The sequence below is a fragment of the Ovis canadensis genome, chromosome 14, assembly GCF_042477335.2.
Source record: "Ovis canadensis isolate MfBH-ARS-UI-01 breed Bighorn chromosome 14, ARS-UI_OviCan_v2, whole genome shotgun sequence".
NCBI lineage: Eukaryota > Metazoa > Chordata > Mammalia > Artiodactyla > Bovidae > Ovis > Ovis canadensis.
In genome coordinates, this window is record NC_091258.1 from 78,830,335 (window position 1) to 78,853,170 (window position 22,836).

The following is a 22,836-nucleotide window of genomic DNA, read 5'->3' on the forward strand; positions in this document are numbered from 1 at the left end:
TGGAGCATAAATTTGCCCCCTTGTGTCAGTTATTACCATTTCTGTGTATCTTACTGTGGTAGATTAAACAGTTCCTGGGTATATTTCTAGAACACGCACGAAACATATTACAACTTCCTCGTAAGGGCCTACAAGGCTCTACACAGGGAGCCTGAAAGTGATACTGGGGATGAACAGAAAGCAGCAGATGACAGAACTCCAGGGTCAGGACCCCAGTGTGACATTCCTTTGTGGTTTGCACGGAAGAAAACTACGTTACCCAGAAGTGTGAGCGCCGCGTGTTCGCGCCGGTCCTGGGCCAATGACTGCTGAGGATGGGGGCGGGAGTTCCGGGCCTTTAATGCCGGTGCGTCATCAGTCGGGGCCCAGCGCGTGCCTGGGGCTGTAAGGGCTGAGAAGCCGGCGCGGCCGCGTTTCCCCGGCAGGCGCTGGAAAGGCCGGCGAGGAAGCTGCATCTCAGCTCCGCGTCGGTCAGTGCACGAGCCTGACGCGCGCCCCGGGTCCTCCTTCCCGGGGGTGACTCCTGAGCGCTCGCCGGGGTCCCGATCCGTCCCCGCAGCTCTGACGCGTTAGCCTGGGCCTCTGTGCCTGGGCTACTGAGGCTCGGAGAGCGACGGTCCGCCTCGGCTGGCCCGCCCTAGGCAGGATTCGGGCGGCGGGCGGCGAATCCTGGAGCCGCCTCTGGGCCCCACGCCCTCCACACGGCCCCGCGATGGCGGCGGCGTGGATGGAGCCGACGCGGGTGAGTGGACAGCGGTTTTAGCATTGCTGGTTCGGAGAGGACTCCTGGGCAAAGAGGAGGCTACGTAGCCATCGGGTTGCTCATTGTGCTTGTTGTTGATTTTCAACAACCGGCTTGTCATTTATCCTCAGTCTTAGCACCTTGCCGGGTCTCGGTCAGGTGTGTCATCATTGCGTGAAGGATAAATGAGGCTTTTGAGGTAGAAATTGCTAGGCAGTCAGTGTAGAACTCTGAGACCTGGGTCTTGTTTTCAATAAACATCTCACAACCCACTCCAGTACTCTTGCCTAGGAAATCCCATGGACGGAGGAGCGTTGTCCATGGGGTCACAAAGAGTCGAACATGACTGAGCGACTTCACTTTCACTTTCCGTTAGCCTAAAGCTTAAACCCTTTGTCTGGAATTCCTGGAATATGTCCTTAGTTTGATAAATAATCAGCACTCAGATCAGGGAAGTAATTAACTTCTGTTCCATATGCCTGAGAGCAAAACAACTGGTGATCATTAATCTTAAACCCATACATCTGATCCATTGTAAAATGGTCAGGAGGCATGAAAAAGGGTAGCGACTTAATCCGAGGAGCAAGAGAAGCCATAAAGATGTTAAACATTTTGACCTTTAAACTGACTGGTCACAAAAAACGTATTTTAAGGACAGGAGCTAACCAAAAATGTACAGATAAAGCACTCAGTTCAGTTCAGTCGTTCAGTCGTGTCTGACTGTTTGCAACCCCGAGGACTGCAGTACACCAGGCTTCCCTGTCCATCAGCAACTCCCCGGGCTTGCTCAAACTCATGTTATGGTCATGCCATCCAAACATCTCATACTCTGTTGTCCCCTGCTCCTCCTGCCCTCAGTCTTCCCCAGCATCGGGGTCTTTTCCAATGAGTCAGTTCTTGGCATCAGTCGGCCAAAGTATTGGAGTTTCAGCTTCAGCATCAGTCCTTCCAATGAACACCCAGGACTGATCTCCTTTAGGATGGACTGGTTGGATCTCCTTGCAGTCCAAGGGACTCTCAAGAGTCTTCTCCAACACCGCAGTTCAAAAGCATCAATTCTTCAGCGCTCAGCTTTCTTCACAGTCCAAATCTCACATTCATACATGACCACTGGAAAAACCATAGCCTTGACTAGACGGACCTTAGTTGGCAAAGTAATGTCTCTGCTTTTCAATATGCTATCTAGGTTGGTCATCACTTTTCTTCCAAGGAGTAAGCGTCTTAATTTCATGGCTGCAGTCACCATCTGCAGTGATTTTGGAGCCCCCCCCCCAAAATAAAGTCTGACACTCTTTCCACTGTTACCCCATCTATTTCCCATGAAGTGATGGGACCAGATGCCATGATCTTCATTTTCTGAATGTTGAGCTTTAAGCCAACTTTTTCACTCTCCTCTTTCACTTTCATCAGGAGGCTTTTTAGTTCCTCTTCACGTTCTGCCATAAGGGTGATGTCATCTGCATATCTGAGATTATTGATATTTCTCCCAGCAATCTTGATTCCAGCTTGTGCTTCTTCCAGCCCAGCATTTCTCATGAGGTACTCTGCAAATAAGTTAAATAAGCAGGGTGACAATATACAGTCTTGACGCACTCCTTTTCCTATTTGGATCCAGTCTGTTGTTCCATGTCCAGTTCTAACTGTTGTTTCCTGACCTGCATATAGGTTTCTCAAGAGGTAAGTCTCTGGTATGGGACCACCTCATATACAGAATTTAATTTGTTTCAATTTTAGGTACTTTACTAAATTTTGAGGTACTTTAAAGTTCAAAGAATGTGTATCTTATATGTGGCTGACCATCATCAGTTCAGTTCAGTTGCTCAGTTGTGTCCAACTCTTTGTGACTCCATGAACCGCAGCACGCCAGGTCTCCCTGTCCATCACCAACTCCCGGAGTTTACCCAAACTCATGTTCATTGAGTTGGTGATGCCATCTAACCATCTCAACCTCTGTTGTCCCATTCTCCTCCTGCCTTCAGTCTTTCCCAACATCAGGGTCTTTTCAAATGAGTCAGCTCTTAGTATCAGGTGGCCAAAATACTAGAGTTTCAGCTTCAGCATCAGTCCTTCCAATGAACACCCAGGACTGATCTCCTTTAGGATGGACTGGTTAGATGTCCTTGCAGTCCAGGGGACTCTCAAGAGTCTTCTCCAACACCACAGTTCAAAAACGTCAATTCTTTGGCACTCAGCTTTCTTTATAGTCCAACTCTCACATCTGTACACAAATGGAGAAACCATAGCTCTGGTTAGGCAGACCTTTGTCGGCAAAGTAATGTCTCTGTTTTTTAATATGCTGTCTAGATTGGTCATAGCTTTTCTTCCAAGGAGCAAGCATCTCTTAATTTTATGGTTGTAGTCACCATCTGCAGTTATTTTAGAGGCCCCCAAAATAAAGTCTGTCACAGTTTCCCCATCTATTTGCCATGAAGTATTGGGACCGGATGCCATCCGTGATCTTAGTTTTTTGCCAGCTTTTTAGTCTCCTCTCACTTTCGTCAAGAGGCTTTTTAGTTCCTCTTCGTTTCTGCCATTAGAGTGATGTCATCTGTGTATCTGAGGTTATTGATATTTCTCCCAGCAATCTTGACCTAGGTTGTGCTTCACCCAGCCCAGAATTTCACATGATGTACTCTGCATATAAGTATTTAACCGCATATTTAAGTATTTAACTGTATAATTAACAATATACAGCCTTGACATACTCCTTTCCCAATTCGGAACCAGTCTGTTCCATGTCCAGTTCAAACTGTTGCTTCTTGACCTACATACAGATTTATCAGGAGCCAAAAAGTTGGTCTGGTAGTCCCTTCTTTTTAATAATTTTCCACAGTTTATTGTGATCCACACAGTCAAAGGCTTTGGCATAGTCAATAAAGCAGAAGTAGATGTTTTTATAGAACTCTTTTGCTTTTTCTATGATCCAGTGGCTGTTGACAGTTTGATCTCTGGTTCCTGTGCGTTTTCTAAATTCAGTTTGAACATCTGGAATTTCTCAGTTCATGTACTGTTGAAGCCTGGGTTGGAGAACTTGGAGTATTACTTTGCTAACGTGTGAGATGAGTGCAATTGTGCAGTAGTTTGAGCATTCTTTGGCATTGCCTTTCTTTGGGATTGGGATGAAAACTGACCTTTTCCAGTCCTGTGGCCACTGCTGAGCTTTCCAAATTTGCTGACATATTGAGTGCAGCACTTTTGCAGCATTGAAAGCACGAATGGCACATCATTCCGTCACCTCCACTGGCTTTGTTCGTAGTGATGCTTCCTAAGGCGCACTTGACTTCACACTCGAGGATGTCTGGCTCTAGGTGAGTGGTCGCACCGTCGTGGTTATCTGGGTCATTAATATCTCTTTTGTATAGTTCGTCTGTATTCTCTCTACCTCTTCTTAATATCCTCTGCTTCTATTAGGTCCATACTGTTTATGTCCTTTATTGTGCCCATCTTTGCATTAAATGTCCCCTTGGTATTTCTAATTTTCTTGAAGAGATCTCTAGTCTTTCCCATTCTATTGGTTTCCTCTATTTCTTTGCATGGATCACTGAGGAAGGCTTTCTTCTCTCTGCTTGCTGTTCTTTGAAACTCTGTATGTAGATGGATATATCTTTCCTTTTCTCCTTTGCCTTTCATTTCTCTTCTTTTCTCAGCTATTTGTAAGGCCTCCTCAGACAGCCATTTTGCCTTTTTGCATTTTTGTCTTTCTTGGGGATGGTCTTGATCACTGCTCCCTGTACAGTGTCACGAACTTCCATCCATAGTTCTTCAGACACTCTGTCTATGACATCTAATTTCTTGGATCTGTTTCTCACTTCCACTGTATAATCGTAAGGGATTTGATTTAGGTCATACCTGAATGGTCTAGTGGTTTTCCCTACTTCCTTCAATTTAAGTCTGAATTTGGCAATAAGGAGTCATGATCTGAGCCGGAGTCATGATCTGAGCCACAGTCAGCTCCAGGTCTTGTTTTTGCTGACTGAATAGAGCTTCTCCATCTTTGGCTGCAAAGAATATAGTCAAAGTGATTTCGATATTGACCATCTGGTGATGTCCATGTGTAGAGTCTTCTCTTGTGTTGTTGGAAAAGGGTGTTTACCATGACCAGTGCGTTCTCTTGGCAAATCTCTGTTAGCCTTTGGCCTGCTTCATTCTGTACTCCAAGGCCAGACTTGCCTGTTACTCCAGGTGTCTCTTGACTTCCTCCTTTTGCACTCCAGTGCCCCGTGATGAAAAGGCCATCTTTTTTGGTGTTAGTCCTAGAAGGTCTTGTGGGTCTTCATAGAACCGTTCAGCTTCAGCTTCTTCGGCGTTCGTGGTTGGGGCAGTGGCTTGCATCACTGTGACAGTGAATGGTTTGCCTTGGAGACAGATCATTCTGTCGTTTCTGAGATGCACCCATGTGCTGGATTTCGGACTCTTGTTGACTATGAGGACTACTCCATTTCTTCTAAAGGGATTCTTTTCCCAGAGTAGTAGATATAATAGTCATCTGAATGAAATTCACCCAAATCAGTCCATTTCAGTTCACTGATTCCTAAAATGTCGATGTTCATTCTTGCTGTTTCTTTGGCCACTTCCAATTTGCCTTGATTCATGGACCTAACATTCCAGGTTCCTATGCAATATTGCTCTTTACAGCCTCGGACTTTACTTCTATCACCAGTCATCCACAGCTGGTCCTTGTTTTTGCTTTCACTCAGCCTCTTCATTCTTTCTGGAGTTTTTTCTCCACTCTTCTCCAACAGCATATTGGACACCTACCACCTTGGGGGCTTCATCTTTCAGTGTCATATCTTTTTGCCTTTTCATACTGTTCATGGGGTTCTCAAGGCAAGAATACTGAAGTGGTTTGCCATTCCCTTCTCCAGTGGGCCACGTTTTGCCAGAACTCTCCACCATGACCCATCCGTCTTGGGTGGCCCTACCCGGCATGGCTCATAGTTTCAATGAGTTAAACAAGGCTGTGATCCATGTGATCAGTTTGATTAGTTTTCTGTGATTCAGTGCGGTGGCTTTTCTCGTTTTGGAGCACAGGCTCAGTGGTTGTGGTGCACGGGCTTAGTGGCTCCAAGGCATGAAGGGATCTTCCGAGGCCAGGGATCAAACCCACGTCCCTTGCATTGCAAGGTGGATTCTTAACCACTGGACCCTCAGGGAGGCCCTATTGCAGCTCTTTAGTAGAAACTAACATACGTTAGGTCCCACCACAGCCTGCACGTTCACTCTCTCCGCTGTGAACTGTGTGTGGGGTGCCTGGAGGTGATACCCATAAAGGAAACTTTGCACACCAGGCAGGCTTCTTTCTGGTAGACAGTTTTGGCACGAGCCAGAAACATAGCGTTTCAGGAGGTGGAAGTGTGTGGACCAAAAGGAAAGCATATTGGTTGTTCTGGAAGCCCCCAGAGGGCCTATACAGTTGCCGGAATCCCTCTCACTCCCCCATCTGCTGAGACATGTGAGAAAGATATGATCTTTCCTATCAAAGGAGAAGTTATAAGAAATAGAAAGCGGTTCATTCTTAGGATGCTTCAACAGAAAGTTAGAAAGTGAAGTCACTCAGTCGTGTCCGACTCTTTGCGACCCCATGGACACCAGGCTCCTCTGTCCATGGGATTTTCTAGGCAAGAGTACTGGAGTGGGTTGCCATTTCCTTCTCCAGGGAACTTCCTGACCCAGGGATCGAACCCAGGTCTCCCACATTGTAGACAGATGCTTTACCGTCTGAGCCACCAGGGAAATAAGATTCCTAAAATGGCAGCTAGTTGCCAATCCTTTGTTCTTTTCACTTCCTGATTCTCCTTCCTCACCAGCACATTTTGGCAGGCTAATTTCACGGGCTTTATCCTGGACATGAGAAAAGAACTAAAAGGGTGGGGAAAATAGTTACTATAAATCATCCAAACAAAAACCTAGATGGCCTCCAGGAAGATTGTAACTGTGTCACTCTCAGCCTGTGAGCAGCTGGAGGAGGGGACCTGCATTTTAGGAATAAAACCAGCGGGTTTCCCACTCCGTGCGCTTGCTCCCAGACCTTTGCAGAAGTAAAGACCACCTCATGGAGCCATCTTCGGTTGTCTGTCTTACTCCCGCAATACTGTTTGAGAGCATTTCCAGCAGGAGTGTCCTGGGAGGGCCAGACAGTGCACTCATTTGCTGGAGGCTGCATCCTGCTCAGCCAGGACAGACGGCCCATCTGAGGCCTGACTAGAGCCTGCACGGTCCTCAGCAGCTCCTGGTCCCTGGTCCCGAGGCATTTCCTCCAGGACATGTGCGGTCAGGTCTCAGGTAGAGATGAACAGGCATGACTCCTGTGAATTCTCCCTGGGAGTCTCCAGGATTCAGACAGCAACGGGAGCCCATCCAGGCCCGTCCACTTCCATGCAGGTATCACCGCCTCGGGTGACGCTCCTGTGAGGTGGGCGATGATGAGTCTGCTCTTCTGCCCACGTCTGCAGAACTACTTTCAGCGGTGGCTGAAGTGAATATAACTTCGAAGTTTACTTAAAACATCTCACGTCTTCGTTAACTGGGGTTTTACTTTGCCAGTGGGTCGAGAGAACCTGGGTATAAATCCCGCCTCTGATCTCAGCTCATGTAAATTCTGGGTGAGCTCGTTGAGCTCCCTGGGCCTCAGATCCCATTACTAACGTGAATTTGATGGCAGCACCGACCCCGTGGGCTCTGGCCAGTCACCCAGTTTTTCTGCTATAAATATTTTTTCTTTTGTTCTCATAAATATCATTCAATGAGAGTCTTTGTATTGACTCAGAAATTATTCAAGGTTCAGAGAAAGTAAGCGAGGCCCCCAAGTTCGTTCCACAGGCAAGTGTTGATTTAGGACTTTGAATTCAGACCTCAGAAATGGGGCTTCAGAGCTGGGGACTTTCAGGCACTTTAACAAAACATGCAAAGCGCTCCCCATGAGGAGGCACGCAGTGGGGGCCATTGGGTCCGGCGTGCTGTCTCTGTGACTATCATGGTGTTGGGATGTCATGTACATTTTCACCTTTTCTTTCTCATGTTTCTGACATTGTCATGCCCTTACCGTCTGTGCCCCACAGCCCCTGCAGATGGTGCCGACCTCGTGTCATTCTCTGTTGGCTCCCACACGGGAGGCTTCCGTCTCCTCCGTGGCTGTGGTCACCCCTGGGTGGTGGCCGCCTCCTTGCGTCCCGCACCGAGCTCAGCCCTCAGGAGGTGTCCGGTCTGTGCGTCTTCGCCATGGAGAGGAATGGGCTCTGATCCCACTTAGAGCCCCAAGACAAACCCCACTGCCTCTGTTGACTTTCCAGGTGCCTGTTACTTATGAGGACGTGGCTGTGACCTTCACCCAGGAGGAGTGGGGGCATCTGGGCCCCGTCCAGAGGATGCTGTACTGGGAGGTGATGCTGGAGACCTGCAGGCTCCTGGTATCTCTGGGTAAGGCCCCCGCTCTGCTTCTCTTCTCCCTCTGGCTCCAGGTCCAGCGGGCTGAGAAGGCCTCTGCGGCCCAGCCAGCCTCCTCCCCAAGAGCTGCAGTTGCTTTCTGTTCTCACCCCTTCCTGCCTGGCCCCGTAGGCCTCACTGAGGGAGGGTTGGACCAGAAGCCTAGTTTGCTTTTGGTCACAGCCAAAGGAGAAGGGTGTATCGGGACGGCATGGGGGCATCTCACAGAACCCGGAGGTCGGAATCCCCGCTGGGCTCCCTGAGGGGCTGATGCAGTGACTTAGAGAAGCGTGTTCTGCCCCGGCTTCTGGGGCTCCCGTTCTGCCTCTCTGTGGGTGTGCCGTGTCGCTTTCTTTTTGCAGCGCTTCCTTTTTCTTTTGCTGCTGCAGCTACTTTGCAGAAGGAAGTGAGTCCCCAAGTGCTTGCTGTCTGACGCCCGCACCGCCCTCCCCTCTGTTTCCTTCTGGGTGTCTGTCTTGTGCCTCTGTCCATGCTCTCCTCATGTCATCGTCCCACACACTATCCTCAGAGGGTAAGGGAAGGAGGGTTGTTGGCATGAGTCCCTCAGAAAGCTTGACCCACTCAAAAGGCACACCTTGATCGTGAAAATCTCTCCTTTGCAGTTTTTGGTGGCACGAGTCCTTTCTTTTGTGAAATCTTGACAAGAGTGATACTTGATGTTTGTACAGATGTCTCTATTTGATCCAATCATGGGGTGGGAGTCCCACCCCAAGTTTTATTTTTAGCAGTTTGTGAAAGACTGAATTCAGGTGGCCCCAGGTCTGCCCCTCCCTCCGGCCCCATTTCCTGAGCTCTGACTCGCCTGCTCGTGTCGCCCTCTCCCCACCACAGCCGCTTGTCTGAGGCTGCTGGCCTCACACCCACTGTTTGCCGTTCCCCTCTTACTGGAGCTCCAGGGAGACCAGGTCTGGTGCTGGGCCCCTGGCAGCTCATCCCTGCTCTGCTGCCCTGTCCATGAGTGGTGTGTCCCTGGGCAGGTGACTGGACCCCGCCGTGGGCCCATCATCGCATAGGCTGTGTCTCCTGAAGTCATCCAGCGTCTTCCTCTCGTGGCGGCGGTCCGGAGGGTGAGTGCGCGCGGGGTCAGCCGTTGCGGACCCTGCTGCCGCCACTGCCGTTAGTGATGCCATCACCCTCCTTGTCGTGGCCGAACGCTCGGCCTCAGCGTTTCCTGAAACAGTGCGGGGTGGCTTTGTGCGTATGTAGGCCGGGTGCCAGGGCTGAGTAGACCTTGGTCTCCACCTTGGCTCAGCCACTCATGTGTCACGGCTGCCGCGGGCCATGACATCTCATCTGCCTGAGCCCCCATTTCTCCACCTGTAAAGTGGTGCTTATTGCAGTGTGTACCTCACGTGGGTGCCGCAAGGAGACCCTGCGATAGGATTTTTCATGCAGAGTCCGCAAGGACGGTCAAAATAGTCCTTTGCTTAGGACCTTTTTAGGACACAGATCCGTGCAGGCATTTACCTTGTTCTTGAGTGAACAGACTCGATATTTTAGGTGTGTATGTCGTTTCTTGTCTAAATTAGTTCTTAAACTTAATTCATTTTTTTTAAATGCATTTAAGTTAAATTGCTTGGCATAGTCCCTGGAATATGGTTATACCTGTAAATAATGTTTTTTTTTAAGACTTTTTAAAGTTCAGTTTTAGGTTCACAAAATTGAGAGGGAGTACAGAGACTTCCCACAGTCTGCTCCCTGCACAGGTGCGTTGGTGGTGGTTTAGACCCTCAGCCGTGTCCGACTCTCTGTGACCCCGTGGACTGTAGCCCGTCAGGCTCCTCTGTCCATGGGATCCTCCAGGCAAGAACACTGGAGTGGGTTGCCATTTCCTCCTCCAAGGGATCATTGCCCCCTTCATTATCTGTGTTCTCCCTACATGGTACATTCGTTACAGCTGATGTATCTACATTAACACATAACGACATAAAGTCCATAGTGTGCATTAGGGTTTGCTCTTGGTAGTCAATGAGTTTGGACGGATGACATGTATCCATCATAGTATCGTACAGATTATTTCTGTGGCCCTAAAAGTCCTCTCTGTTCACCCCCAACCCTCACCAGCCACTGATCTTTTTTGACTGTCTTCATTTGTATTTTCCAGAATGTCATATAGCAGTAATCTTATAGTACTTTGGCTTTTCAGGTTGGCCTCTTTCACTCAGTAATGGGCATCTGTTTCTTCAGGTCCTTTCATGGCTTTTTGATGCTGAATAATATTGTCTGGACGTGCCATAGGTCATCCACGTACCCACTGAAGAAATCTGAAGTGAAAGTGAAAGTCGCTCAGTCATGTCCACCTCTTTGCGACCCCATGGACTGTCCACGGAGCTCTCCAGGCCAGAATCCTGGAGTGGGCAGCCTTTCCCTTCTCCAGGGGATCTTCCCAACCCAGGGATCGAACCCGGGTCTCCCGCGCTGCAGGCGGATTCTTTACCAGCTGAGCCACGGGGAAGCACATCTAAGTTGCTTCCAAATTTTGGCGGTGATGAGAACAGCTGCTGTAAATGTCCGTGTGCAGGCGTGCAGGCGGACGTACGTTTTCAGGACCTTTGGGTAAAGAGTGAGGGCCGTGACTCATGGGTCCTGTGGTGAAGGTATGCTTAGTTTTTTGAGAGCCCACCAGACTTCAGAATGGTGGCACCGTTTACATCCCCACCAGCGTGGAGTGAGGGCTCCTGGCGCTCAGCGTCCTCCACAGCGTTTGGTGCTGTCAGCGCTCCTGTTTTATCCCTTCCCATAGGTGTGCACTGGTGTCCAGTTTTAATTTGCGTTTCCCTGGTAACAGGCTAAAGGTAATCAGTCCTGAGTATTCATTGGAAGGACTGATGCTGAAGCTCCAATACTTTGGCCACCTGATGTGAAGAAGCAACTCATTGGAAAAGACCCTGATGCTGGGAAAGATTGAAGGCAGGAGGAGCAGGGGACGACAGAGGATGAGATGGCTGGATGGCATCACCAAGTCGATGGACAAGAGTGTGAGCAAGCTCTGGGAGTTGGTGATGGACAGGGAAGCTTGGTGTGCTGCAGTCCATGAGGTCACAAAGAGTCGGACACAACTGAGCGACTTAACTGATGACAGTCTGCGGAGCGTCTTTTCATGTGCTTATTTGCCATCTGTATGTTGTCTTTGGTGAGATGTCTTTTAAGGTCTTTACTCTTGCCTTTGGGGAGGTCTCTGATAAGGTATTTGGCTCATTTTAAAATGGGCTTTTCTTACTGTCTAATTTTAAGAAATATTTGTATTTTTGGACAACTGTCCTTTATGAGGTATGTCTTTGGCAAATATTTTCTGCTATCTGTGTGTGGCTTGTCCTCTCATATCTCTTGGCAGAGCAGAAGTTTATAATTTTTATGAAGTGCAGCTTATCAATCATTTCCTTCATGGGTTATGCCTTTGGTATTACATCTAGGAAGGTATCACGTACCTGTAGTCGCCTAGGTTTTCTCCTGTTATATCTTACAGGAGTTTTACGGGTTTGTGTTACATTTAGACCTGTGATCCACTTTGAGTTAATTTTTGTGAAGGGGATAAGGTCTCTGTCGAAATACTACTTTTTCACATGGGGATGTTCTGTTGTTCCGCCGTTTGTGGAAGAGACTAGCTTTGCTCTGTCGTGTTGCTTTTGCATCTTTGTCAGCAATCAGTTGAGTGTATCATGTGAGTCCGTTTCTGAGCTTTCAGTGCCATCCCATTTATCTTTCACCAGTTTCACACTGTCTGCATTACTGTAGTTTTATTGTAAGTCTTGAGGCTGGGTAGCATCCATTCTCACGTCCAGTCTGCTAATGAGTTCATCAAAGGCCATTCATCAGTGGTGTTTGATTTGTAGCATTTCTTTTCACTTCTTAACTAGGATTTCCTTCTGTCTGCTTACATTGCCCATCTGTTTCTGGATGCTGTCTGCTTTGTTCATTAAAGCCCTTGGCGTATTAATCGTTGCCATTTAAAATCCCCGATCTGGTGATTGCAGTACCCCTGGCCTGTCAGGTTCCGGTGCTTGCACTGCCTCTTCAGATCATGTCCTTTGACTTTTAGCACGGCTCATAAGTTCTTCCTGACAGCTGCACGTGACGTGGAGATGACTCTCGGGCCTGCCTGTTACTGAGTCCCACTTGCCTTCTTTTGCTCTCAGAGCGGTCTGCTCTGAACCTGCAGCAGCCCTTCAATTATAATTCAGGTTTCCTCACCTGGCGCTGCTCCCCGTGGCAGCTGCTGCTCACGTGACTCACTGTATGCCCTCTGTCTCCAGTCTTGGGGACAGAAGTCTACGCTGTTCCCTCGCTTCTGTTATTGACCCAGGATGACTCAGTTTTTCTGTCTGTTCAGCTTTCCGCTTGTTGTTAAGATGGATTGCAGATTTGGAAGCTCCTTACAGGCATGACTGGAAATAGGAAGTCCACTAAACATGACTTTTGACTTACCTTTAGGGTTAAAGAAATGCCATGGCGACATGGCAGATGAAGCTCCTAGACTCAGAAGCCTCAGTGCAGTGAAATCTTCTCAGGAAGTGACATTTGAGCTGAGACCCAAAGAATGAATAGCAAGCTAGCTGGAGCAAACTGGGAAAAAACAGCCTGCCAGCTGGCAGGGCAGCGCATGCAAAGGCCCTGAGGTCCTAGGGGGCGTGGCTCCTGACAGCCAAAGGCAGGCTCCTTAACTTGCATTGCCCTGTCCCTGAGCACATAAGCAGATGGGACGAGCATCTGCTGAGTCCTGGCTCTGCTTTAGGGTCCGCAGCTGCACTTCCTGTGTGGGTCCCGGTACCTCTGCCAGCGACTTATCTGCGTCCCTGACCCCTCATTTGTTGATGTGTGTTTGGCTGCACGTGGCAGACCAGCTTCAAGCAGTCTGTGCCCCGAAGGAAATGTATCATGTTGTCCAAGAAGCTCAGAGGTGATGCTGGCTCCCAGGCGGGGGGTGCCAACTCAGGTGTCTGTTTCTCCACATCCTTGGTCAGGCCAGTCTCCTCACAGACATCGCAAGATGCTTCCCGAGGGCAGGAGCAGCTGACGTGGGTCACGTGTGGGCCTTAGCTGCTGTCTGTGGGGCGATGGAGACCAGGCTCCATAGCCTGCCAGGTTAGCCGCCAGCGCCTGGGGAGCATTTAAGTCCACTGGTGCTTGGACCTTTCCCCACAGACTTTGTCTGACCTGTTCTGTGCTGGTAACAGGACACCCTGGGTGTTCCTGGTGTTCAGGGAGGTAGCAGAGGACCCTGACTCCACTGAATTAGGTAAAGTCTTCAGGAAATAGTCTGAGCGGTGCGGGGTTCTGGGGATGGAGATCAGGGAGGGGTCCTGTCCGTGCAGCTGGCAGTCACATCTGCCGTCTTTGGGGAGTGAGGGTGGTGTTCTCACATGTTTCCCAGGCGCAGGGTTCTGTTTGCCTGGAGGGGAGCAGCCACATGTTGGGGTCTCTTCCAAACCCTGCAGTCCTGGTCTCGATTGAGAGGCTTCTTTCTTCCTCCCACATATTCCCCACATTCTCTTTTTTTCTCTGTGAGCAGGATGTCCTTTGCCTGAGCCAGAGCTGATCTCCCCAGCGGAGCCCGGCCCTGAGTCACAGACATCGAGGAGAGGGCCCACCCCCGGTTCCTGCTCGGGTGAGTACCCAGAGCTGGCCAGGGGGTCACAGCAACATGCATACCTCACGGGGGCTGTGGCCCGTCTGCTATGTGAGAATGTTCCTGTCGTGGCTGCTCTGGGCGCGGGGGATCCCTGCAGCCTTTGAACCCATGCTTGCCCTACCCTGTGACGCTGCTGGGAGGCGTGGGGTGTGTCAGGTAAGTTCAGGCTCTCGGCTCCATGAGCTTGGGCTTAAAGACTAGGTGTAACACAGCACACACACAGCCTTGTGGTCCAAGGATGTTCCGTGGTCTTTGTATGTGAGTTTGGCCAAGGTAAACCTAGCTGCTTGAACAGGCATATTCCCGAATCTCTATGGCACAATGTATGGAAAAGTGTTCTTCTTGAGCCAAGGACCACGTGGGTCCGTGGGGATGTGTGAGCAGGCAGCTTTTCAGGGACCCGGCTGCCTCCTGTCGTTCGTGTGGGCCCGCCAGGGTTCCTGGCGTCCTCCAGCTGGCGGAGGGGAGACAGAAGAAGGGAAAGTGTCACAGCCGCTCCCAACACGGTGTTTTCCCTCACATTCCACTGACTCAAGACTTGGCCTTGTCATCTGGTACCCGGGGCTGGGAAGAGAGGCTGAGTGTGTCCACGGAGAGGAAGGACGTGGTTTGGTGAGCGTGGTTGGTTACACTGTCCGGTCCTGGAAAATTACAGTTGTCCTGGTTTCTGCCTCATTGGGTGGTTAGAGAATGTAATAGATCGTGTGTGAACTTGCTCCTCACTGGGCCTGACTGTAGAGTGGCTCAGCAGACGTGAGCTGTTGGTGTCATGGGACTAGTGCTTGCGCGTCAGGGCAGTGTCTCACGGTTCCTCCTGGGCAGCGGGAGCTGTTCTCACCTTCTCCACCACCGTCACTCCCCGCACCGAGCGGACAGATGGACCCCCTTGCTCGTCTTCTGTCCTCTTTGCCTAAACCTCAAGGCCCCTCACACTCAACACGCCCGAGAGAGAGCTCGGACCTTGCCCATTCCTCCTGCCTCGCGTGCAGGTCAGGAGGCCGGCGCACCTCAGACGGCTCCTCGGCACCCCCGGCTCCACCAGCGCCTCCATCCAGGAGGCACCAAGCCCTGCCCATTCCGCACGCACGTCTCCAGTGCGTCACCTCCAGCAGCTGCACGAGACCCGCGCCCACACTCTCAGTGCAGCTCTCGGCTTCTGCCTCGGTGGTGCCTGCACGCTCCTGGCTGGTCTCCCTGTCTCTGCTCTGTGCCCCTTTGTCTGTCCTGTCTCGCACACTGACCCCCACAGCCTCTCCCCAGCCCCCGAGGTCTCAGCCCATCTTCATGTCACAAACAGAGCCTGGCCCTTGCGCTGCTTCATCCTCGCCCCTCCCCTGTCACTGAGTGTCCTGTGTGTCGCTTCCATGCTCGCCGCCCACTGGCCGCTCTTTTCCACACGGCGATGTCTGTGTTCAGTACTGCTCTCGCCCTCTCCCTCCCCGTTTCCACACGTCTGTTCTCTGCCTGAGTCCCCATTGCTGCCCTGCGTGCAGGGTCATCTTTTTGTTCCTAAATAACTCTCCAAGGTTAACCCACACATTCGTGGTCTCACACCTTCAACTTTTTTCTGAATGTTGACCTTTAAGCCAACTTTTTCACTCTCCTCTTTCACTTTCATCAAGAGGCTTTTTAGCTCCTCTTCACTTTCTGCCATAGGGTGGTGTCATCTGCATATCTGAGGTTATTGACATTTCTCCCAGCAATCTTGATTCCAGCTTGTGTTTCTTCCAGTCCAGCGTTTCTCATGATGTACTCTGCATAGAAGTGAAATAAGCAGGGTGATGATATACAGCCTTGACATACTCCTTTTCCTATTTGGAACCAGTCTGTTGTTCCATGTCCAGTTCTAACTGTTGCTTCCTGACCTGCATACAGACTTCTCAAGAGGCAGGTTAGGTGGTCTGGTATTCCCATCTCAGAATTTTCCACAGTTTATTGTGATCCACACAGTCAAAGGCTTTGACATAGTCAATAAAGCAGAAATAGAGGTTTTTCTGGAACTCTCTTGCTTTTTGATGATCCAGCGGATGTTGGCAATTTGATCTCTGGTTCCTCTGTCTTTTCTAAAACCAGCTTGAACATCAGGAAGTTCACGGTTCATGTATTGCTGAAGCCTGGCTTGGAGAATTTTGAGCATTACTTTACTAGCATGTGAGATGAGTGCAATTTTGAGGTAGTTTGAGCATTCTTTGGTATTGCCTTTCTTTGGGATTGGAATGAAAACTGACCTTTTCCAGTGCTGTGGCCACTGCTGAGTTTTCCAAATTTGCTGGCATATTGAGTGCAGCGCTTTGACAGCATCATCTTTCAGGATTTGAAACAGCTCCACTGGAATTCCATCACCTCCACAAGCTTTGTTCGTAGTGATGCTTTCTAAGGCCCACTTGACTTCACATTCCAAGATGTCTGGCTCTAGATTAGTGATCACATCATCGTGATTATCTGGGTCTTGAAGATCTTTTTTGTACAGTTCTTCCGTGTATTCTTGCCACCTCTTCTTAATATCTTCTGCTTCTGTTAGGTCCATACCATTTCTGTCCTTTATCGAGCCCATCGTTGCATGAAATGTTCCCGTGGTATCTCTAATTTTCTTGAAGAGATCTCTAGTCTTTCCCATTCTGTTGTTTTCCTCTATTTCTTTGCATTGATCGCTGAAGAAGGCTTTCTTATCTCTTCTTCCTATTCTTTGGACCTCTGCATTCAGATGCTTATATCTTTCCTTTTCTCCTTTGCTTTTCGCCTCTTTTCTTTTCACAGCTATTTGTTAGGCCTCCCCAGACAGCCATTTTGCTTTTTTGCATTTCTTTTCCGTGGGGATGGTCTTGATCCCTGTCTCCTGTACAGTGTCACGAACCTCATTCCATAGTTCATCAGGCACTCTATCTATCAGATCTAGGCCCTTAAATCTATTTCTCACTTCCACTGTATAATCATAAGGGATTTGATTTAGGTCATACCTGAATGGTCTAGCGGTTTTCCCTACTTTCTTCAATTTGAGTCTGAATTTGGTAATAAGGAGTTCATGATCTGAGCCACAGTCAGCTCCCAGTCTTGTTTTTGTTGACTGTATAGAGCTTCTCCATCTTTGGCTGCATAGAATATAATCAATCTGATTTCAGTGTTGGCCATCTGGTTATGTCCATGTGTAGAGTCTTCTCTTGTGTTGTTGGAAGAGGGTGTTTGCTATGACCAGTGCATTTTTTTGGCAAAACTCTATTAGTCTTTGCCCTGCCTCATTCCGCATTCCAAGGCCAAATTTGCCTGTTGCTGCAGGTGTTTCTTAACTTCCTACTTTTGCATTTCAGACCCCTATAATGAAAGGACATCTGTTTTGCGTGTCAGTTCTAAAAGGTCTTGTAGGTCTTCATAGAACCGTTCAACTTCAGCTTCTTCAGTGTTACTGGTTGTGGCATAGACTTGGATAACTGTGATATTGAATGATTTGCCTTGGAGACGAACAGAGATCATTCTGTCATTTTTGAGATTGCATCCAAGTACTGCATTTTGGACTCTTGTTGACCATGTCTACTCCATTTCTTCTGAGGGATTCCTGCCCGCAGTAGTAGATAATGATGGTCATCTGGGTTAACTTCACCCATTCCAGTCCATTTCAATTTGCATGCTTCCTGGTTAGGTCCCGGTGCACATATTGGACTAATCCATAATGAAAAGTTAAATCTGGTTGATTGACGTTTTTGCCCTGTGTCTGGCCCTCTACTGGGCACGGCATAGGCAGTGTGTCATTTCATCTTCACAGCAGTCCTGCAAGACAAGTTCTCGCTTTAGCTTTAATTTTCAAAAGAGGAAAGTGAAGGCCTGTGACATTTGAGTACCTTGCCAGATGCCGTAAAGCTAACATTGAGTTCTTTTGGAATTCAGGCCTAGGTGTTTGTGGTCAGAGACCATAATACTCACATGACCTCTAACTTCTGTTCGGTGGAGCCCAGGTACAGGTTTCACTTCATCGTTCTATGGGCTCGTTGTCATCACTGATTCATGAATGACCTTGGCTAATTGATGTAGGAATGAAATTATTTCTCTGCTCATTCGCTTCTTTTTGAACATAATGCACTGACCATCCCTAGACTCCAGTATGAGAACCTTGCTCATGCCCTCCTGTCTCAGCGTGGGCTGCTGCAACAAGAAAGCCACAGCCCAGGCAGCTCAAGCAGCAGGCTTTTGTGTCTGTCAGTTCAGGAGTCTGGGAAGACCTGGGTCAAGGTACTGGCAGATCCCGGCTGAGGAGGGCCCGCTCCTCTGTGTGCAGATGGCAGCTTTCTCGTTCTGTCCTCATGTGGCAGAGAAAAGGAGCAAGCTGTCTCATCTCTCTTCTCGTAAGGACGCTGATCCCATCTCAGGAACCCTCCTCTCTCCAACCTCGTGTTCTCATGCAGGGCAGCTCCCTGGTTCTGGAAGACTCTATGCGTTTGTTCGTTCTCTTTCCCAAGGCTGAAAGAACCTCCTAATTTTCTCTATATTGCAGCTTCTACCGCATCCATAGGTCTGCCCTTACCAGGAAGCCTCCGCAGCCCATTCCTGTCTCCCATCTGGGCAGCACTAGGTACCCCTTCGCTGGCTTCCCTGCGCATAGCACCATGAGGTGTTGTGGTTTGCAGCAGACTCACCACACGCAGTGTCAGCATCCCTCTGTCTGCCCTCCTTGTCTCCAGACATTCTGTCCCCTGTCCATACTCTCCCCCTGGGGACATACCTTCCCTTTAAAATTTTCAAGAATTCAAACAGTAGAAAGAAAGAAATTGCAAATCTGAGTTTCAGAGACCTGAAAAGACAGCAGGCTGGTAAGACGGCCACTGTCTTCATCTTATTCTCGCTGACATGGTGATTTAGTTTCTTCTACACTGCCATCACTTAAGAGCCTTTTTGTGTATTATCTTCTCTCCAGGTGACAACACAAAACCTGAGGCCCCACAGCCTGCCCCTCCCCCCCCAGCCTCATCTGAGGAAGTCTCGCCCCAGAAACGACCGACTCAGCGGGCCTCAGGGCACTCCCAGCTGGAGCAAACCAAGGATGGGGATGGGCCATTGGAGATGCAGGAAGGTCCCGTGAGACCAGGGACAGGCCCCCAGGGGAAGGAACTCCCTGGGAAAGTGAACCCTGATCATCATGGTTTAGGGACAGATGACTGTCTGCCCTCGAGGACTGCACAGCAGCGAGTCCCTCCAGGAGACTTTCTCTATGAACAGAAGGCACGTGGGCTGGTGCAAGGACCCCTGACTCATGAAGGGAACTTTCCCTGTAAGTGTGGGGAATGTGGGAAAGCTTTCAACACACATGGCTTCCTTGTTCGAGACGAGCAGCTTCACTCTGGAGTGAAGCCCTATGGATGCACAGAGTATGGGAGAGCCTTCAGCAAGAGCGCACACCTCCTCCGGCACCACCTGATCCCCACCAGGCAGAGGCCCTACGAGTGCAGCGAGTGTGGGAAGGCCTTCCACCGCAGGTCGCAGCTCACAGCACACCAGTGGATCCACACCGGGGAGAAGCCCTATGAGTGCAGCGAGTGTGGGAAAGCCTTCCACCGCAGGTCACAGCTCACGACGCACCAGCTGATCCACACCAGGGAGAAGCCCTATGAGTGCAGTGAATGTGGGATGGGCTTCTGTGACAGCACTAGGCTCATGAAGCACTCCGTCATCCACACCGGGGAGAAGCCCTACAAGTGCCTCGAGTGCGGGAAGGCCTTCTACCGCAAGTCGTACCTCAAGGAGCACCAGCGGGTCCACACCGGGGAGAAGCCCTATGTGTGCACCGAGTGTGGAAGGGCCTTCATCTACTGCTCCACTTTCATCTTGCATAAAAGGGCCCACACTGGCGAGAAACCCTATGAGTGCAAAGAATGTGGGAAGGCCTTTAGCAGTAGGTCAAGCCTTAACCGACACTTCACCATCCACAGTGAAGAGAAGCCGTACAAGTGCACGGACTGTGGGAAAGCCTTCAGCCGCAGATCGTACCTCAGCAGCCACCAGCGGATTCACGGCGGAGAGAAGCCCTACAAGTGCGTGGAGTGTGGGAAGGCCTTCTGGTGGAGCTCAAGCCTCGTCCGACACGCCGTCATCCACACTGGAGAGAAGCCGTGTGAGTGCAGTGAGTGTGGAAAGGCCTTCAGTCGCAGCTCCTCCCTCACTCAGCATCAAAGGGTTCATACTGAGGGAAGGCCTGTCTCTGTGACAGATGGGGGGGCGACGCTGCACACTTATGTCGTTCCACGTTTAGAGTTGAACCTCTAAGAACTCTTTCTGGGGAAAGACTTCTGCGTGTAACCCCTGCTGCTAATGCTAAGTCGCTTCAGTTGTGTCCGACTCTGTGCGACCCCATAGACAGCAGCCCACTAGGCTCTTCTGTCCCTGGGATTCTCCAGGCAAGAAAGCTGGAGTGGGTTGCCATTTCCTTCTCCAATGCATGAAAGTGAAAAGTGAAAGTGAAGTGGCTAAGTCGGCCCGACTCTTAGCGACCCCATGGACTGCAGCCTACCAGGCTCCTCCATCCTTGGGATTTTCCAGGCAAGAGTACTGGAGTGAGGTGCCATTGCCTTCTCCTGTAACCCCTGAGGGAAATCTTGCCAAGGAAATACCTTACTCAGAATCTGATTATTCATACCAAAGAGAAATCCCTTCATTTTTCTTCCCTGTGAGAAGACCTGTTTGCAGGATATCAGTTGTCATCTAAAGAATCATGTTAGAAATGGAGTCAGCCTAGAAACTTAATTCTATATCTGAAAATTCACGTGGGAGAGTGAGCCAGTCTTTACTGTGCACTTAGCAAAGCCTTCAGGCACGTCTTCCTCCTCAGTTTACACTGCAAAATTATCTCAGGGATATTTAAACAAAAGAGGAAGAGACATGGAAGAGAAGAAGAAATGCAAACACAGCTTTCAGATTTCCATGACGGGCCTGTGGCAGTTTGTCATCCCTTAGTTTATCTGAGGTAAGAGGAGTGTTGTTGCAGAGATCAGAGGACCTCGTTCCTTTTATCTCGTATACACGTGTGCTGCTGTCCACTGTCAGGAGAGTTAAACAGTTGAGGGTGCATCTGAAAAGCTTTACTGAAAGTCACCTTTGCTTCCCTAGTAGCTCAGACAGTAAAGCATCCACCTACAATGCAGGAGACCCAGGTTCGATCCCTGGGTCGGGAAGATCCTCTGGAGCAGGAACTGGCAACCCACTGCAGTATTCTTGCCCAGAGAATTTCACGGACAGAGAGGCCTAGCGGGCTACAGTCCATGGCGTTGCAAAGAGTCGGACATGACTGAGCAGCTGACACACAACACCTTTGTTCTACAGCCTTGTCTCTACCCTTGAGTAGCCTGTGTCTTCATGAGGAATATGAAGCCTTGACTTAACAATGCACTTTCATATTTAAGGGGATAAAAATGTATGTATGAATGAGCCCATTTTACTGAAATGATTGATACTTTTGAAACATAATGTGTCATGTGTCTTTAACCAGCTGGCACTCATACTTAATCTGTTTCTCTATTTGTCTGTCGGGTGAGGAGGACAGTATGACTGTGCACCCTTCCCGGATGGATCCCACTTCTTCCCTCTGATTCTTCCTTAGAGAGGCTTCACGAACACGTCAGTGGTTTTCTAGAGGTTGAATTGCAGCCGCAACAGAACAAAACACACAGCTAAATTAAGCTAAATGATAGCAATACGTTCAGAGAAGGAATCTCATTTTTAATCTTACAAAAGATTGTGTGAAGATTCACTGTCAAGTAGAGTGACTAGAATTTTACCGATTGAAATGAGCTTGTGTCAGTACAGGTACAGGTGAGTTCCACAGTGTCGCCGTTGGCTTAGTCCCAGTGTAAGGACTAATGACTAATATCATTTGTCAGGGTATTTTGAGATTCCTTCCTTTTATTTTTTTAAGCAACATGTGATAGTATTATTATCTCACGTTAAGAAATATACTGTACAGAAAGACATAAAAATAATCATGTATTCACTCTGAACCCTTCTCAGGGCTTTTCAAATGACTACACGCCTAGCTTTGTATGGCCATTGTAGGCCATGTCGTTTCTGTTGTGCTGCTGCTAAGTCGCTTCAGTCGTGTCCGACTCTGTGCGACCCCATAGACGGCAGCCCACGAGGCTCCCCCGTCCCTGGGATTCTCCAGGCAAGAACACTGGGTTGCCATTTCCTTCTCCAATGCATGAAAGTGAAAGTGAAGTCGCTCAATCACATCTGACTCTTAGCGACCCCGTGGACTGCGGCCCACCAGGCTCCTCCATCCATGGGATTTTCCAGGCACACTCTGGCATTATTGTGAAGGCCACTCTTTATCCTTTTCATGTCTTGTCTAAGAAGTCTTCAGCAAGCTCTAGGTTCTTAAGTCCCTGATACATATTGAGTTACTTTTTGTATTAACCGTGTGCAGTTTAGGTTGTGGTTTTGTTGCCTAAGGATGTTCAGTTGTTCTGGCACTGTTTGAATAGTTGAAAAGACTGTCCTGCCTCTATTGAACTGAACTTAGTGGGAAAAAAATCTATTGGGCATACTAATTTTTGGACTGTTTCTGAGTTCTTTATGTTATCCTACTGATCTGTGTATTTAAACCTCTGCCAATACATTATGTTGAATACTGTAGCTATCATTAAACCTTAAAACTGGGTAAAGTACTTCCATCTTCTTTATAGTTTTTTTTTTCTTTATAGTTTTTAAAATTGATTTAGTTTCCCATGTCAATTTTTCCTTTGGTTTTCTGTGTAAGTTTTAACATGTGCTGGTCTATATATTAAAAACATCTTGTGGGATTTTTATAGAAATTCCATTAATCTATGGATCATTTTTGGTGAGATTTGGCATCTTTATTATGTTGAGTCTTCCACTCCATGAACATGGTATGTCTCTTCATTTATTTGGATCTCTGATTTATTTTATAAGTGTTTTATAATTTTCAGCTTACAGATCCTGAGCATATTTGTTAGGTTTTTATTGAGTTTTTAACTTCAGTTTTATCATTGTCATTACTGTTATTGAGAAATATAATTAATGTTTA

At 48.8% G+C, this 22,836-nt stretch overlaps 1 protein-coding gene across 1 annotated transcript in view; it reads left to right on the top strand.

The window, feature by feature from the left end:
• LOC138419655 (zinc finger protein 805-like) overlaps positions 1-22,456 on the top strand; it is a 45,899-nt gene extending 23,443 nt beyond the window's left edge. The window contains exons 5-8 of the mRNA XM_069552499.1: positions 568-742; positions 8,032-8,158; positions 13,695-13,790; positions 18,718-22,456. Of these exons, the coding sequence (XP_069408600.1) occupies positions 568-742; positions 8,032-8,158; positions 13,695-13,790; positions 18,718-20,063 (1,744 nt within the window). The 3' untranslated portion in view covers positions 20,064-22,456. The remainder of the gene's footprint in view (positions 1-567; positions 743-8,031; positions 8,159-13,694; positions 13,791-18,717) is intronic.
• The last annotated feature ends 380 nt before the right edge of the window (positions 22,457-22,836 follow it).